The 15,408-nt window shown below is 36.1% G+C and overlaps 1 protein-coding gene across 1 annotated transcript in view; it reads left to right on the plus strand.

Moving 5' to 3' along the window:
• MYCBP2 (MYC binding protein 2) overlaps positions 1 to 15,408 on the plus strand; it is a 209,398-nt gene that overhangs the window by 71,595 nt on the left and 122,395 nt on the right. Inside the window, exons 18-19 of the mRNA XM_064447372.1 lie at positions 8,038 to 8,145; positions 8,684 to 8,761. Of these exons, the coding sequence (XP_064303442.1) occupies positions 8,038 to 8,145; positions 8,684 to 8,761 (186 nt within the window). The remainder of the gene's footprint in view (positions 1 to 8,037; positions 8,146 to 8,683; positions 8,762 to 15,408) is intronic.

A 15,408-nucleotide genomic window follows, 5' to 3' on the forward strand; every position in this document is an offset into this window, starting at 1 on the left:
GCTGCGTTGCATACTGCTGGCAAATATTAGGTACAGCCAACAATTGTTTTTTCTTAAATCCTCATTTAATGTCCAGATATTATTGAAAGCTGCTGCTGTTCAGAAAGGTAACGATGACAGAGCTGGGAGGTAAATTTCATTTTTGCGGGGGGGAGAAGTTTTGGATCTAACAGTCTCAGGTGATCAATAACAGAAATTTGTTGTTGGTTTGATAGGTGTATAGGGACGGTAGCTAAAAAGACATTGCTGGCCAGCTTGCTGCACCTGTCCATGTTAAATTCTGTATCAAAAGAACATTGAAATTCTATACCTATGTGGCCACTGGAGGTAGTGGGTATATCTCGCTGTGGAAAGGTTTGGAGGTTAGTCTCCTGTTTCAGTTCAGAATGAATTATGTGATAAAGCTGGGAATACCATCATAAATACTTAGAGATCTCAATTTACATAATGAGGTATGAAAATTTTATTTGCTAATTAGTCTTGATTTACATAATCAGATTAAAAAGTTGGAGTTTCGTGGCTTTTCCACTCAAATGCTGCAGTTTTCTGTGGGTTGGTGGAAAGAATAACACAATTCTTGAGAACTCTTATGATTCTCCTCTTTTCATGAGAGAAGCCAAGAACATTTAAATAATCTACTAGACTTTCATTTTGCTGTGCAAAAGGTTCTGCAATGTGAAAAAACTTAGTTATGCTAGTGTTAAAGAGAATAGGCAGACTGCTTAGTTTTCCCGAAAAGTTCTAGTATTTGTGCATAGGTAACTGAACAAATCCTTGCTGATGGAATAGCTATTTAGAGATCCAAAGAAAAGTTTCAACTTTTTACTGCTCTGAAAATCTTGCTTAGTCAGTTGAAGGCCAGATAAGCTCTCTTAGGGTCTTTCATAGAATGTCCTGAGTTGAAAGGGACCCACAAGGATTATCAAGTCCAACTCACTTCAGCAGTGTTTTGTTTGCCAAGATTGTGGTTTCTGGGTTGTAGTGGGTTAATGTGTGGCTTTTGTTCTCTTATGCAAGATCAGTGAGAAACAGCATGTGTCATTTTTGAAAGTCCAAGAATAGGATCCATCACTGAATGTTGCTGATTTAGTTACAACAGGTAACCTTTATTCAATACAAGTATTTTCACTAGATCTTGAATGTCTTACAAACAAGAGGACAATGAAAGCTCTTTAAGTAAATATAGGAATGTTTCATCCCTAAAACAAGCAAGAAAAGAAAACAGAACAAAAAAATCACAAAGAAACCTCTCACTCCTTTGGCGACTGAATGTATGGAAAGATTAGTAAAATTCAGGACAGAGGTGTAAGAGCACAAGTGCTGGAAGTATACTGGTTTCCACACTGCAGGTTTTTAAGTGGTCTAATTGTTTGTGCTGCTTCACCAAAGCTCCAAATTTAGCCCTGTTACAGGGACCTCTGATTTAAAATATGTTCCAGTGGTCCACTCAAACTAAGGGAAAAAATGATGGTTATGTCTACAGGTATGACAATCATTTAACTCCTTCGTGAGGTCAGTTGTTGTCTCTTATATGGAGAAGTGTGCTCATCTTTATTTGCATTTTTCCATAACAATGAAGTATGAATTTCAGTATTCTGGGAAGGAGAAGTAGTTGTGATTAATAGCTACAATATCAATGACCTATTAAATGTTACTGTATTTTCAGTCAAGAGCAGTTAACTCAACTCTCAAGCATCTTCCAAGTCAAAGTAACCTGCTGCTGTTGTACGGGAGCTATATATATGCTTTCAGCAGCACCACGCTGAGTGGTAACTTCAGTGATTTTAGGTTCTTATGCTGAAGATTTCTGGTTTTTTATCTTGAAATAGCAAGTATAATCTGCTGTGACTGCCATGATAGAATTGTAACCAGTAAATAATTTCTATGTTTATAACCAGCTGTTCATGTTGCTTCATTCAAGAAAAAATTTTAAGGATCTAATTTGTCACTAAAATAAAATTTTTAACAGTGGAAAAAGTGTTTCCATTTGGGATAAGTCGTCTATTATTTCAAAAACCTTAAGAGTGTCTTAATTTTGGTTACATTTCTTTGTTCTTTTCAGTGCAACAAGTACATACAGTATGTTTAGGTGACCATTTTTGCTACTTTTTTGTGACAGTGGTAGAGCTGCTCCACTTAGCTGCTTCTTTCTGCTTCTAGCTTAATGGCTATCGCAAGAGCAGTGAACAGGGCTCAAAATCAGTTCAACATTTTTGAGCCTGGTATACGACCTTTTGAGAAATAAAGCCAGTTCTGTTCATCACAACTACTATGCTAAATCATGATTTCCCAACAGTTATTGATAGATGTTTCTCAGCTATTCACTGTCTCTCGAGTTCTGGTAAAAAGTGAAGGAATATGAAGCAGTGTTGTTTGTTTTTCAAGCTGCTTTAGAGCTTGATGGGAATGATGAGAGGTGAGCATAGAAGTAGTTGCACTTTATTCTTTTCCATGGTAATGAGGAAGTTTGGTATGTTAGAGTGTTCAGAACACAGTTAGACTATTTTTCCTTTCCTATCAAACACCTTTTTTTCTTTTTAGTCTTGGGTGCATTAAGTTGTGCCTTAATGGACTACAGAAATCTCTGGGCCACATTGTACAGTTCATGTAATGAACCTAAGATTACCATTTACTGAGTGAGCTGATCTTGACAGCTGTTCCTGCGTCTTTTTCAGATTGATATTTGAAGTAATAGAATTTAGAAGTAGTCAAAGATTTCAGTTTATCGCTGAAACATAATTCTGTTTTTTTTCAGAAGGCTGTGAGAATGTAAAAACAGCCTTTTAAACAAATTATGTTTAACCTAACGTGCTGAAAATACAGAAAACTCTTGATATGGTGGTAATAAATGGTCCTGTGGTTCACTGGTATTTCACTGCTTCTCTTTCTCAGCCTATGAAGTAAAAACTTTTAGATGATCATCACTGAGGTACATGTTTGGTGTGTAATTAACCAATGTTTAGCTTCTGATGCCCTTACAGAAGGGGAGAATTATTTTCCCTTCAATCTTACTCTGTTTGGAACAACAAACCAACCCCTGCAGGCAATTGATTCATTTTAGTCAAAACTGTGTGTTGAGACAATATTATCTGAAGTTGCCTGTACTTGGACAATTTTTTATTTTTCCAAAGTGTTACTGATTCAGTAATTAGTTTTACTGTGGTAGGCTGAAAAACATATAAATCTTTTTAATATCTGCCCAAGCCATTATTGTCTTGGAATCGGTTTGTCAGTAACACTGCCCTTTGTTCATTGCTGAACATATACCTAAATACACAGCAAAACTATGCATTTAAATGCAGTATTTATCATTAAATATTAGTGCAGCTTCTTTCTGTAGTTTTAGTTAAATATTTATTTTGATGCTTTCAGGACTTGGAGGTTATATTTGTTTCAAAGTTTCTTTAAACAAACCAAAAACAGACAAAAAACCCACTTTCTACTTGAAACAAGTAAATCCATACATGACACTCTATTTAAGAATGTTTTCAAGAGAAAGTTGTAGTGTTTTGCCCTTAATGACCAGCAAGTATGATTCTGTGAAATTACATCGTTATACTTGAGCTTGTGATTTCTGTCTGAAAGAGGTGAATATTGTTAATGATTTTTAAGTAGAAATATTTATATTTCTGTTATAGTTTTAGAACTCAGATTTGCAATAGATTCAATGAGAACAGTTCTGGTTTATATTTAGTGTTTTAATTTACCTTATGTGTTTATATACAGAAATGAATCTTGCACATTTATTTAACAATATACACAAAGTCAAGTATTCAGAAGAGAAAGTGTCAAAATTACAGTTATCATAAAACTTATTTCCATCTCCTTCTCTGTCACACCCAAATTGCCCTGCATGCTTGTATCTGCTAGACCACATCTCTTTTTCCCTATTAAAAGCCCTAATAATTTTCCTTCCACATCTGATTTGTATGATTTAAGTGTCAGTAGAAAAGAGCTTTAAGAACACAGGAAGAAGCATGTATCCCGTTTTTATTTTCAGTGTTTTGAACAAAAGAAGCAAACTGCAATTAACCTCAGTTGCCTGCACGGCAGAGCGACATTCTCCATGAATATTTCTGCCATAATAATAAATTGCTAGCTGTAGTCTGAAAAACACAATTTTAAACAACATGCACCTTTATTATCCTTGCCTCATAGGAGTATTCTGTTTCCCTGAAGGCTATAGAGGTGGGATGTTATCTCAGTATAATGTTTTCCACTTTTAGTGGAACTGAAACTAAACAATTGTCCCCAACTTCATTTTCTGAAATACTTACTTTAAATATTTATGTTAAAATTTACCACCTGTTGCCCTATTAGATAACTGTTTTTCTATATTATGGGTTTGCCTCCCTATATTTTATTTTAAAAACCTCAAACACGAACCTCCCTGTTTTTTCTAGGTATTCCAGAAGCCAAAAAATAGGGCTTTACAACATATAGTGCCATCCAGCCTAGGACTTTCCTGTGCAACCTTAGTTTATACTGCTTTTCTATGTTCCCCATGATACAATCTTCAATTGTGTGGCTGTATACAATTTTTTTCAGGTAGCCTGCTACATTCAGTGCCCTGGCGTAGAAGTCACCATTTGAGATCATTGATTTCAGTCTTCTGTAATCACAGCTTGCCAGTTAGCATTTATTCAGGGAGAGGTACTAGAAGAAATCAAAATATGTGTAACAGAAATCGAAATCAAATAGTAAACTCTTTGATAGCTCTGCTGAAGTGCTTAGATGGCCTCGGTGCATGTAGGATGATATTGTGTATGTTTTCCTGTAGTCCACTGCGTTATTTAATAAATGCATTCTATTTTGCTAGGAAATTAAATTATTCTTTTAGATAAATGTTTTTTTTTTCCTTAATGTTCTTAATTCACTGCCAGACAAAGTCCACCCTTGAAAGGCCTGGATCATACAGGACCAAAAAAGAAAAGCTAATCTTGATGTTTCCTAGGCTAGGGATATTTAGCCTCACAGCTTAGCTATGGAAGAATATTCTGCAAAAGAAAAAGGGGAGAAAGTGAATGTCATTTTGCATCATATAGCAACTGATTTAAAATAGCAGCACTACAGTCTGCCAGTGACTCTCCTTTGCTTATCTCTGTAGCTTGAGGTACTAAAATAACTGAGAATAGTAATAGGTTGTTATTCCCCGTGTAGATCTATGTTAGAGGCTTCTAGAAATTTTTTTTCAAATAATACTCTGAATGCATTTTTTAAACAAAATAAAGGAAGTGTCTAGTGTGTGGCTGAATTGTTCCACCGGTATAATTCGTAGTACCTAAACTCTGCTCCCTTTGTACAGGCAACCTCAGATGTAGGCAGTGAACAGATCTGGTCTGTATGAATTGTTCTGGTGTTTTGTTCCCTGTGGTGTTGTTTTGCAGGGAGAGGAAGTACTTTATATTGTGCCACCACATGACTGGACATGCAGGCACCAAAATGCAGATATTTCCTATCATATTATGGTTGTGTTACAGATTTAGCATGCATAAAAAGCCAAAGAGGGTGACGGGCTTGTACACCCTCTTACATGGATTGGCTACAAATTCTTATGAAATGGAGATATGTTGTATTTAACTTCATTTTGGATTCAGGTTCTTTACATAATGGGTGGGGATGTAGAGTATATAGCAATATCTAGAAGCAAAGATAAATTCTGCTTTGGTCAGGAGGTTAGGTATACTTCCCTAGTAAAGGTGACAACTCTCTAACTAATTCAGATGAGTGGCTTGGCAACTAAAGGCAGATGTGTGCTAGCACCATGCTGGAACTCACAGCTTTTTGTGCTCTCTAAATGTTCTCTATCTCCCAAATCTCCTGTAGTTCTTTTACTCACCATAATGCACTCACTTCCTTCTGTCCTCCTGAAATTCTCTCTTTTTTGCCATCTTTGCTCTTAGCACTAAAAAGCCAAAGGCTGCCTTCAGGTCTGTGTCTCATCCCCTGGGCCGTTTGTTGTGCAGGCGGTTTCTGGAATTTCAGAACTTTTTGCCTGAGTTATCTAGAGATTGCATCTTCTGTTTGATCACCCACAAATATCATAGATCCACAAGCTTCAAGCCACACTCTATGCAGTCCTTGCATCGCTTTTTGCAACTTTTCTAATCTCCTTTTCACTTTTTGCCATATTGTCATTTCCATTCTCTATTTCTTGATCTTCTCATTAGGACCGTCTCAGTACGCAAGTCCCATTACTCTATTTTTTTCTTATTTTCTCCTGTTCTTCATCCATTGTTCCCCTGTATCTTTTGTCCTTCAAACATTTTTAGTTTTCATAACCTGCTTGTCATTGATACCTCTCTCCTTTCTTACCTTTTCTGCCTCAGTATACTCCTCAGTATCTCCCCTCCAACTTAGGGGGGAAGTGTGGTGTATTTTTTTTTGTGAAAGTCTAAACACTGGGAAGTAGGATATTAAACATAGCAAGTGGCCTGGCAGAAAGTAATCCTTACCAAAAATGTATCTATTAAATGGAAGCTCCAACTGAGAGAAGACTATGAAAAGTAGGAGCAATAGCAAGACAACTGAAGGAAGAATCTGCAAGATGAGGGTAGAGCAAAAGCAAATCAGGATCCTTGATCATCAGAAGGAGTTCTTAATTAACGAAGGGACCTATTGAGGAATAAAGAGAGTCCAGATGAATACAGTAGAACCAAAACAAAAAGAATTTATGCTGTGTGTAGAAACATACATCATTAATGAGGTTTTTGGCCATCATGTATGAATCTTAAAGCTATGGGGAAAAGGCAGCAGTGGATTTTTAAAACATTTTTATTTTCTTAAGTTAATTTTAAAGTTTGGAAACTTCTTTATGTGGAGAAAGGTTTCTTCATCCAAAGGTTCTAAAGCTAGATAGGTTTGGCCTAACTTCCACTTAAATTTCTTTCCATACCGTTTACTGTTAGTGAAGGATCTGATGGACTAAAGCTGACAGCAGGAAACCTGAGACAGTGGGCATCTATGAAAAATTAGCCTACATTAACTTGTCAATAAAGTTCACCCAAGTATCTGTACTTGTTTTCAAAGTTTCACATGAGCTCTTTATAACGTGACACAAAGCCTGATTTGGGGTGTTTTATTGGGGATTTTTTTTTGTTTGTTTGTTTCGAAGTCCATGTAAGGACCAGGTCTGAGAACATGTGGAATGGCGAGGGTGGTACTTGGCAGAACTCGCTGCTCCTGATACATGGTTTCCATTGAATGTGAGAATTCTGGAAGAAGGAGGTGCCTCTGAAAAAATTCTTGGTGGCACGCTTTTTTTTTTTCCCCTCTATTTTAAAGGTTAAGTTTTTAGGAACAAATTACTGGTCCATGGTTTACATATAATGAGCGTCTTATAACTTAGTCTAGACCCAAGCAGTGCTATATTTTAAAAAGTAGTAATGTGGAGAAAATTTTAAGTACATATATCATTGCTTTCTTGAAATACAAATCTTTTCTTGAAGACCTTTATGTAAATGGAAAATATTTTAAAAATAAGTAGATTTCAAAATTAGTATGTAGATAAGAAACAAAATCATATTATTTGAATAATTTTCTCCATGGAACAGGTGGGTTTGAATAGCTGTTTTCTTTATAAGTGATAATTGTGCATTTTAAATATGGCAATTACACACAGTTATATGGTTGGTTTTTGAATTCAGAATTGATATGACGATACTGTTCCAAATTAGTATTTTGAATGTAATGTTATAGGATGTAAGGCATGATAATTACTCTTTTTAACTATTAAAGACAGTAATGGATATTTCCTATCAAATTTTACTCCAGTGTGAGTCTGTTGTATTTCTGTTGCTTGGAGTACAGTTGCATACTTACAAGTTCAGGTAATACTGTCACTGTGGGATACTTATTGTTTCTTTGCATAATATTTTGGTCTTATTATCAAGAAATGGCAACTTTCATTAGGGCCTTTTGAATTTAGGAAAACAAGATTATATAATTATTTTTGTTTTCATTGCTTTTGAATTTTGTTTAACACACTGTTTCCATTTTGTGAGCTTTCCTATGCATGTGCCAAATGTTTCTCCTCAGGCCCCCTTGTATTTCCTGGTCCTATTTTTATGAACCATCGAGAACAGGCTCTAGCCAGAATCAGACCCCATCCAGCACAGCTAAAGCATAAACGGGACAAGCACAAAGGTATTTGGTCTTCCTTATTGGCTAGGGTGGAAATAAGCCCATCCTCCCAGTCACCTCTTCCATGCACTGAATCTGTCTTTTCAAAGAACTGCACAAAATGGGTTCTGCCTTTCTTCTTGTTAGTATCTTCTTACCTGAGGAGAAAGAAAATGCATTTAAATGTTGACCGTTTTTTTAAAAGTGTAAAGGTTTGGTAGTCTGCATCATCTCTATTTTTCTTTCCTTTTTTTTTCCTTTGATGAAATATGCATCGTCTTTCAGTGTGTCTCTTCTCATTTCTAATGCTGTCTCATTCCTAAGGTTCTTTAATTTTACTGTAGGAAACCTGAGCACCTTCCAGTGACTCAGTCTGTTCTGTTGCATTTGTGTAGGTGTTTTTGAACCTCTGTGTTGTATATCTGGGGTGATTTTGTTAAGATAGCAATTTCAGACGTATTAATTCTAGCATACAATTTTTCATAGGTATATTATCTTTTAACAAGCCTTTTTTAAGAAATGAAATATTTTAATGTAAACAACACTTCTTTTTTTTTACTAGCTTTGAATGGGGACAATACAAATCAAAGTACAGGCTTTATGCTGCAATATTCTTCAGTTAAACGTTCTTTTGCAGAATGTAAGTAAGGAGGTGTCTTTGATATTTCTGACGTTTTTGTATGTCTGGAAGGCCAATTCATTTTACCTTGAATTTCTAAATGTGTCATTTATATCTGAACAAGTTACCTTTTTTTTTTTTTAGGGAAGAGGTAGTGTATTACTAAAAATTTCAACCAAACTTATTAAAGTTAAGCTGTATCAAATCTGGTCATAGTTTGTATGTATCTGTATATAGATGTGTGTGTAGATATGTGTTTCTATATAAAGGATAAATATGCAAAATGTAGATTACAGACCTGATCAAAATAAGTATAAAACAACTAAAATGGTGAGGGCCCAGAACACCTCAAGTATTTTTTAAAGAATAGGTAAATATGAAAAGAATTGTTAGAATGGCATTTCAGTTGAATTAACAGAAGTTAGTGATAGTATTTGGCATGTGTGCAAACAAGTTGTATGACAGTTTGAAGCCTTTTGGGACGTGATTTCTGGGTGTGTGGTTGATAGGTATACCTAGTTATGAACATGAAATCATCTGAAGTTTATTTTAGGGAAATGAAATCAGAATCTGATACTTTGTATTTGCATAACATATATATATCTCGATCTGTTTGGAAAACATATCATCTGCGCTTTAAGGCTTGGTGGATTAAATAGAATAACCGACCATAATCTCCCTGGGAGAGATTGGATGCTGAAAGACAAAGCATAGAGAACCAAAATGCTCTCACTTGAGTGACATTTTGCCAATGACCAGTATTCTTGAGCTGGATCCTACTGCTAGTTGTACTGCTTGCAAGCCCTTGACCTCATAAACAAGTGCATGAAGGAGTACGCTCATCCTGCCTACACGTGTACTTTTTCGGTATGTGTTAGTAGTTGGATCTCACTTCAGTTTGAGTGTCTTGTTACACAGGGTATATTCATTAGTGTCAGTTTGAGGTTTGCACTGCTTCTTGGAGTTGTAAGAACAATGCAAAGGTCTGTATTGTGGTGAAAGATTTTGTCAGATACGCTCTGTAGAACTGAATATTTATTTTACCTTGAGGAAGGCTATATGCAGAGAAATGTTCAGGTTCTTTGAGTTCTTTGTCTCATGCTGAACAGATAACAAGGATTGTAAGATCTTTGAGTAAGTAAACTTTGAGACCCTTCTCTGCCTCAGAAGATCGCTTCTCAAAATATGACCATAAATTCCGCTAGAAACTAGAAATACCCCTTTACTTCTGGAAGGGCTTCCAAAGGAAAAAGGAAAACTGGTGAAGTGGGTTGTTATCAAAGTAATGGGGAAGGTGGGAATCATGAAAAAGATTAGTACACCTCACCTTAAAAGGCATGCCTCTTATACTATACATGGAACGTAAAAGCAATAACCAGCAGTCTGAATTCAGTAAATGAACACTTTAAAATTGAAATCAGCATGTTCTTTTTTTACTTCTGAATGTGATGCTTTCCAAACCGGCATTCTTACTTCAGAGGTTTCTGCTAAAGTAGTCTTGTAACTCTTCGCACCAACCAGACCTTCAGGATCTTCAGGCAAGGAAAACTTATTTTGACCGGTAGTACTGATGAGGTCAGTACTAAACTTGCTGGTACCTGTTCCTGCTTTTCTTTGCAGCTGTAGAACTTCTCTTGAATAATGATATGTAAACTTGACTGTGAAGAGCTTCTTCCAGAGTGACAATTATGGCCTAATTAGAAATGAATATTTCATATGTACTTGTACATGTTATCAAATCTATGTGTTTTTCACTTGTGGAATACTTCTGCTGAATTGCCCAGCTGAAAACTCCTTCAGCTTTATCAAAATACCCATTTTCTGGAAAGCTTGCCATTGTCATCTACTCGTTTCACATTTATAGGGTCAGCTTATCAAGGTCCTTGTTATTACAAAAAATGCATAATATGCGTAATTGTAACCTTTCTGATTTGTGACCGTGTCTCCATCACAAGTGTAGATAGAAAGGAGTAGGTACCACCTTCTTGATATTCAGGGAGTGCTTTGACCCTAAGAATTAAAATGGGGTTGTGTTTCTTCCTCATTCTTTAATGAGGTGGTGAGTTCCCAGTCTGCATCTTCAGTCCCTGTGGACTTCATCCCGGGGGATCTGAGTAAAAAAGCTTAATCAAAGTCTGAAGAATTTTCTTAGCTGTAAAAATGAACTGAGTCACAATTAAAACCATGTAAAGCTCCTTGAGTCAGTTAAGGTTCTGCAAGTAAATGCCACCTGTTTCCTGTGTATGGTAGTAGTGGCAATGAACAAAATGTTCTAAATGGTATGAAACCAAATACCCTCAAAGGACAAAAGTTAGATGAAGCTGAACCTGCATGGATGGACATGCTATATATCAACCATTTTGCAAATGCTAATACAAAATATCAGCTGCTCAAGAAAATTTACTTGTAATTTACTTTTTTACTGTAAAATACCATCTGAAGAGTCAAGTAGTTTGAAACACTCATTGGGGAAAGACAGCTGACAATGAAAACCTACATCTAAGACTTAACAGAAGTGAATGATACTAGAGACTTTGTATGTTTCATATTGACATTTCCATAGTCTGATAGTCTTGTTTTCGTGTGCTAAGTGTTCCTAAAGAAGTTTATTATCACATTATCGTAAGTGTTATGCACTTGTGATTCTGCATGTCAGATTTCACCTATAAGCTTAAGTAAGCTCTGTAGCAACCTCTCAAGTATCCATTTTGTTGGCAAATGATGTGGTGTAGAGAGACAGTTATTCTAAGAATTTTTTTATGTACAGTCATATTGCATTAAAGCTTTTCATCTGTGGGGAGAAGAAACACATTTAACATCCTTGAAAGTGCTTTTTCCCTCCTCAGAAGATGGTTAGCGAGAAATGAGATATCACCCTTATGACAGCTGAGGAACACTTACAATTATTTTTCTCGGGTCTGGACCAAGGGTCTAAGATGACATTCTGTAACAATGTTGGGGTTGTTTTTTGTCAGCAGTACTTCCATTTATAGGTTATGACTTTACATGCTGTTGGGACTGAATGAGCTTTTTTCTTCATTCCTGGAAAGCAGCAGCTTTTTTTTTTTTTTTGTGGTAGCAGTATCAGCCAAGAGAACTTCTGAGCATGTTTCACAGAGTGAAAAATTGTCCTTAGGAGTTAAGAATTTTCTAAGGGAAATGGAGTGGTGGGTGGGGGATGGTTGGTTGTATTTCCAGTTATCTCTCTGTCCTTCCCCAGCTGTGTAAGATAACCAAGATGAAAACCTATCATTTTGAAGTTGTTTGTGGAGCCCGCTCCTCAGTGTTCTCAGCAGGAAGCACTCTGAGCTTTTCCGTGGTGCTTTCTTCTCTCTGAGACATGAGAGAGTCAAAGTTTCTGTTCAGTGGTGGTCCAGTTGGATAGCACTGGGCATACTAACTTGCTCTGCTTACAGGGTTTCATTCATCAAACCAGAAGAGCCTCTGCTTCTGTAGTCTTTCTTTCTATGCTTACCTTTTAGGAACAGTTGTTTTGATATTACTTCTAATGAAATGAATATGTGCACAATTGTTTGAAGAAAAACAAGTGTGTGTCTCCATAGTTACAATTGTTCCTTGAGACACGTGCAAATAAGCTTTCTGCATCCACCTTTTGCTGACATACATAAAAAATCTTGACTCTGTGAAAATACTGATAGGAAAGAGGATTACCTGGTTTATTCACAGCCTTATCTCTAAGTGTAAGAACTTGTAGAACTTGGTTATCCTTGCCAGTGCTGCTAGAAAAATATGACACGTATTTGCCATGTAATGGAGTATACAGATAAACAGTAGAGCCCTAAAATATGCTGTAAAGGTAAGTAGTGATATTCTATGTAGTTTTGTATATTTTAGTCAAAATACTTTTTTTTTCCCTAAACAAGACTATCTGAATCTTACTTTTTTAGTTACAAGGGTTTTTTACTACCGTATGTAAATTGTTTCAGAGTGCTTATCAAGTTCTGAAGATCCGGCCAATTCAAAACTCACGAGACAGTTATGACTTAAAGGAGGCTGAGAGGAGTTCCGTTTTCAGTTTGCAAATTTTACACTTAAGCGAAGAAAGATATGTATGGAACTCAGCTGCTTCCATTCCTGCATTCTTAAAGACTTTGAGAAATTAGCTTCAGAATTTGAAAATGCCAACTCTGCAAAACTTTGTCATTTAAAATAAATTTATTATTTGGATAAAGAATTGCAAATTTTGTTTCATGAGAATGTACTTGTCTCCACACCTTGCAAATAGTATTTAGTGTTTCCTTAAGGATAACATGCTGTTATGCTTTCATTTGCAACTTTGGAAAAAATGGGATTTTATCTAGAATCATATTTTATTTAAAGCCAGTATCACACATTTATCATTTGAGAAAAGAGGAATCCTCAACTGTTTATTAGTAATTGTTGAAGCACGTAAGAGCAGTATGTTTTTCTTATGGCAAAGCAGGAAATGCACATGTACCTGTTCAGGTGTCTGCAGATCACTTGATATGCCACTGTTACAGGACCAGTATACAACTTCTGCTAAATTTTGTTAATATGACTGTGCGTAGGTGACATGGTTGCTGTGTGTCTAGTTTGTGTCATTGTAGGAAGCGCATGCAGCCATGACACATACATACTGGACATGTGCGTTCCTGGCAGGTGACTATTCAAGTGCATTTGCACAGTGGCAGAGCTTACACTTTTCATTAGTCATCACTGATTGAGGGAGATGGGGAGGCAGGGGCCACAGGCAGACTTCTAGAGCAATTAGCTTTTTTTTCTGCTCCTGTCCGAAAAGCTTGTGTGAAAGAGGGAAGCACTAAGTAGGCTTCTTGCTGAACAAATAATTCTGGTGGCAACATTAGCCCTTAGAACCATCTCTCGATTACTTTGGCATGTAGAGTTTAATGCAAACGTAGACATAAAAAGTTCAAAGGTACTGTATATCAGAAATCGTCTGTTAACTAAAATACTAAAACATGTTAAGGCAGAAATACATGACTAGGAGGAAAAGTTCTGTATTTTCAGGGGTGATTTTTGTTGTTAAATAGTGGTTCTGCCTCCATTTGCTTTTGTTGTTGATACAAAAAAGCTGCAGACAGACCTTCAGAAACATTTTTTTCTAATGTGCATGCAGTCTGGTAGCACATAACTGACCCTGTTGGAAAAACTTCAAAAATCCCATGGCAATTCTGAGAGCCAGACAATTCCTTTACCGCATCTCAGTTTCACACATATCCAACATGTAGTACAAGTGTAATTGTTTTTGATGGAGAGCACCCACATTTTCAAAGGAATACTTTACCTGTGCTATTAAACCTAATTCTTCAGAAGTAATACTGAAGACCTATATGCACTGTTCCTTTACAGATGTAAACCACACAGAGATTCATATAATTTCTGTACTCAGTCATCACTAGAAAACAGCTTTATTTCCAGAACAGTAAGATTGTTTTAAAAATGGTTTGTAATAAAAGTTCTGAAATCACTTTACTGTATCAGCAGTTTCCATTCAATGAAAGGAAAGGAAGTTTGAGCGATATGCATAAAACCAAAACTATGTTTTTAAAGATTTGTAAGTCTGTAAAGTGCTATACTGCACACAGTGAATAATGAAGTCTCAGAGTTCAGACTTCTGCTAACGATTATTTAGGAAAATATGTAGAAGTTATAAATATAGATCTAAATTAACACCACCTTAAATGCTTCGAGCAGCAATTTTTTCCCTGTATCAGTTTTGTTCATAAAGCAGTAATTGTTCAGAATTATCACAGAAAATGTAGAATCGCTTTTGTGCAGTTACTTTTCACTTCCTGTATTTTCTTTGATTGTGCTAGAGATGGTGTGTCTAAAGTCATATACGAAATTTTTCATTGTGAAAATGCACTTTCTTTAGAGCTTTCATTGCCCACTTTCTACACAGGCATAGGTGTGTTAATGCAATGGGCATGTTGTCTGTTTCTCTGTCACGTTGGTTTCCTGCTAGTATTATGAAACCACCTTCCTTTGTGACCATATAATCTAATTATAGTGAAGTTGTTAGATGACATAAACATTCTGATTTCTGGAGAAGAGAGTGGTTTTCAAGAAGTTTATAAATAATACACTTATTTGTCACTTCAGTGCTTTTATCTGATGCAAGGGCAGTTTGACTCTAGGAACCAATAATGCACTTCAGACTTACTAAAGGAAATCACAGAAACAATGTCTAAAAATACATCTTAAATGGACAGGAAACAGATGTGCTAGTAGTGAGTACGTTGGCATTGTTAGAAATGAGCTGCGTAAGTAATTGTTAGTTATGTTAAACAAGGGCTATATGCCCAAGTTGTAGTCAAGTCCTTAACGAGTAGCAATTGGAAGACACAGGCCAGGCTGTGCCGACTGAGTTTAACTACAGTGCTTTCTGTCTACTTTGTAATGCTGTTTATATAGAAGAATGAAAGTGATTATTAGGCAAAACTTCTGAAGTTGTTTGAATTTCCTGTTTTGCTGGTCATTTTTGTCTGCTCTTTGGAAGTTTCTGCTTTAAAGGATGTGATTATTTTCCGGTGTGTAACTTTGTAGTAGGTTGTTTAGAAGCAGAGTTTTTGTCATCTTTCACATCTACTTTGATGCCACATTTTGAGCTGTCTCTCTATTCCTATTCTGTGAGTTCTTTCTCCTACCTTACAAATGGCAGGGTG

Source organism: Phalacrocorax carbo, chromosome 1 (assembly GCF_963921805.1).
Source record: "Phalacrocorax carbo chromosome 1, bPhaCar2.1, whole genome shotgun sequence".
NCBI lineage: Eukaryota > Metazoa > Chordata > Aves > Suliformes > Phalacrocoracidae > Phalacrocorax > Phalacrocorax carbo.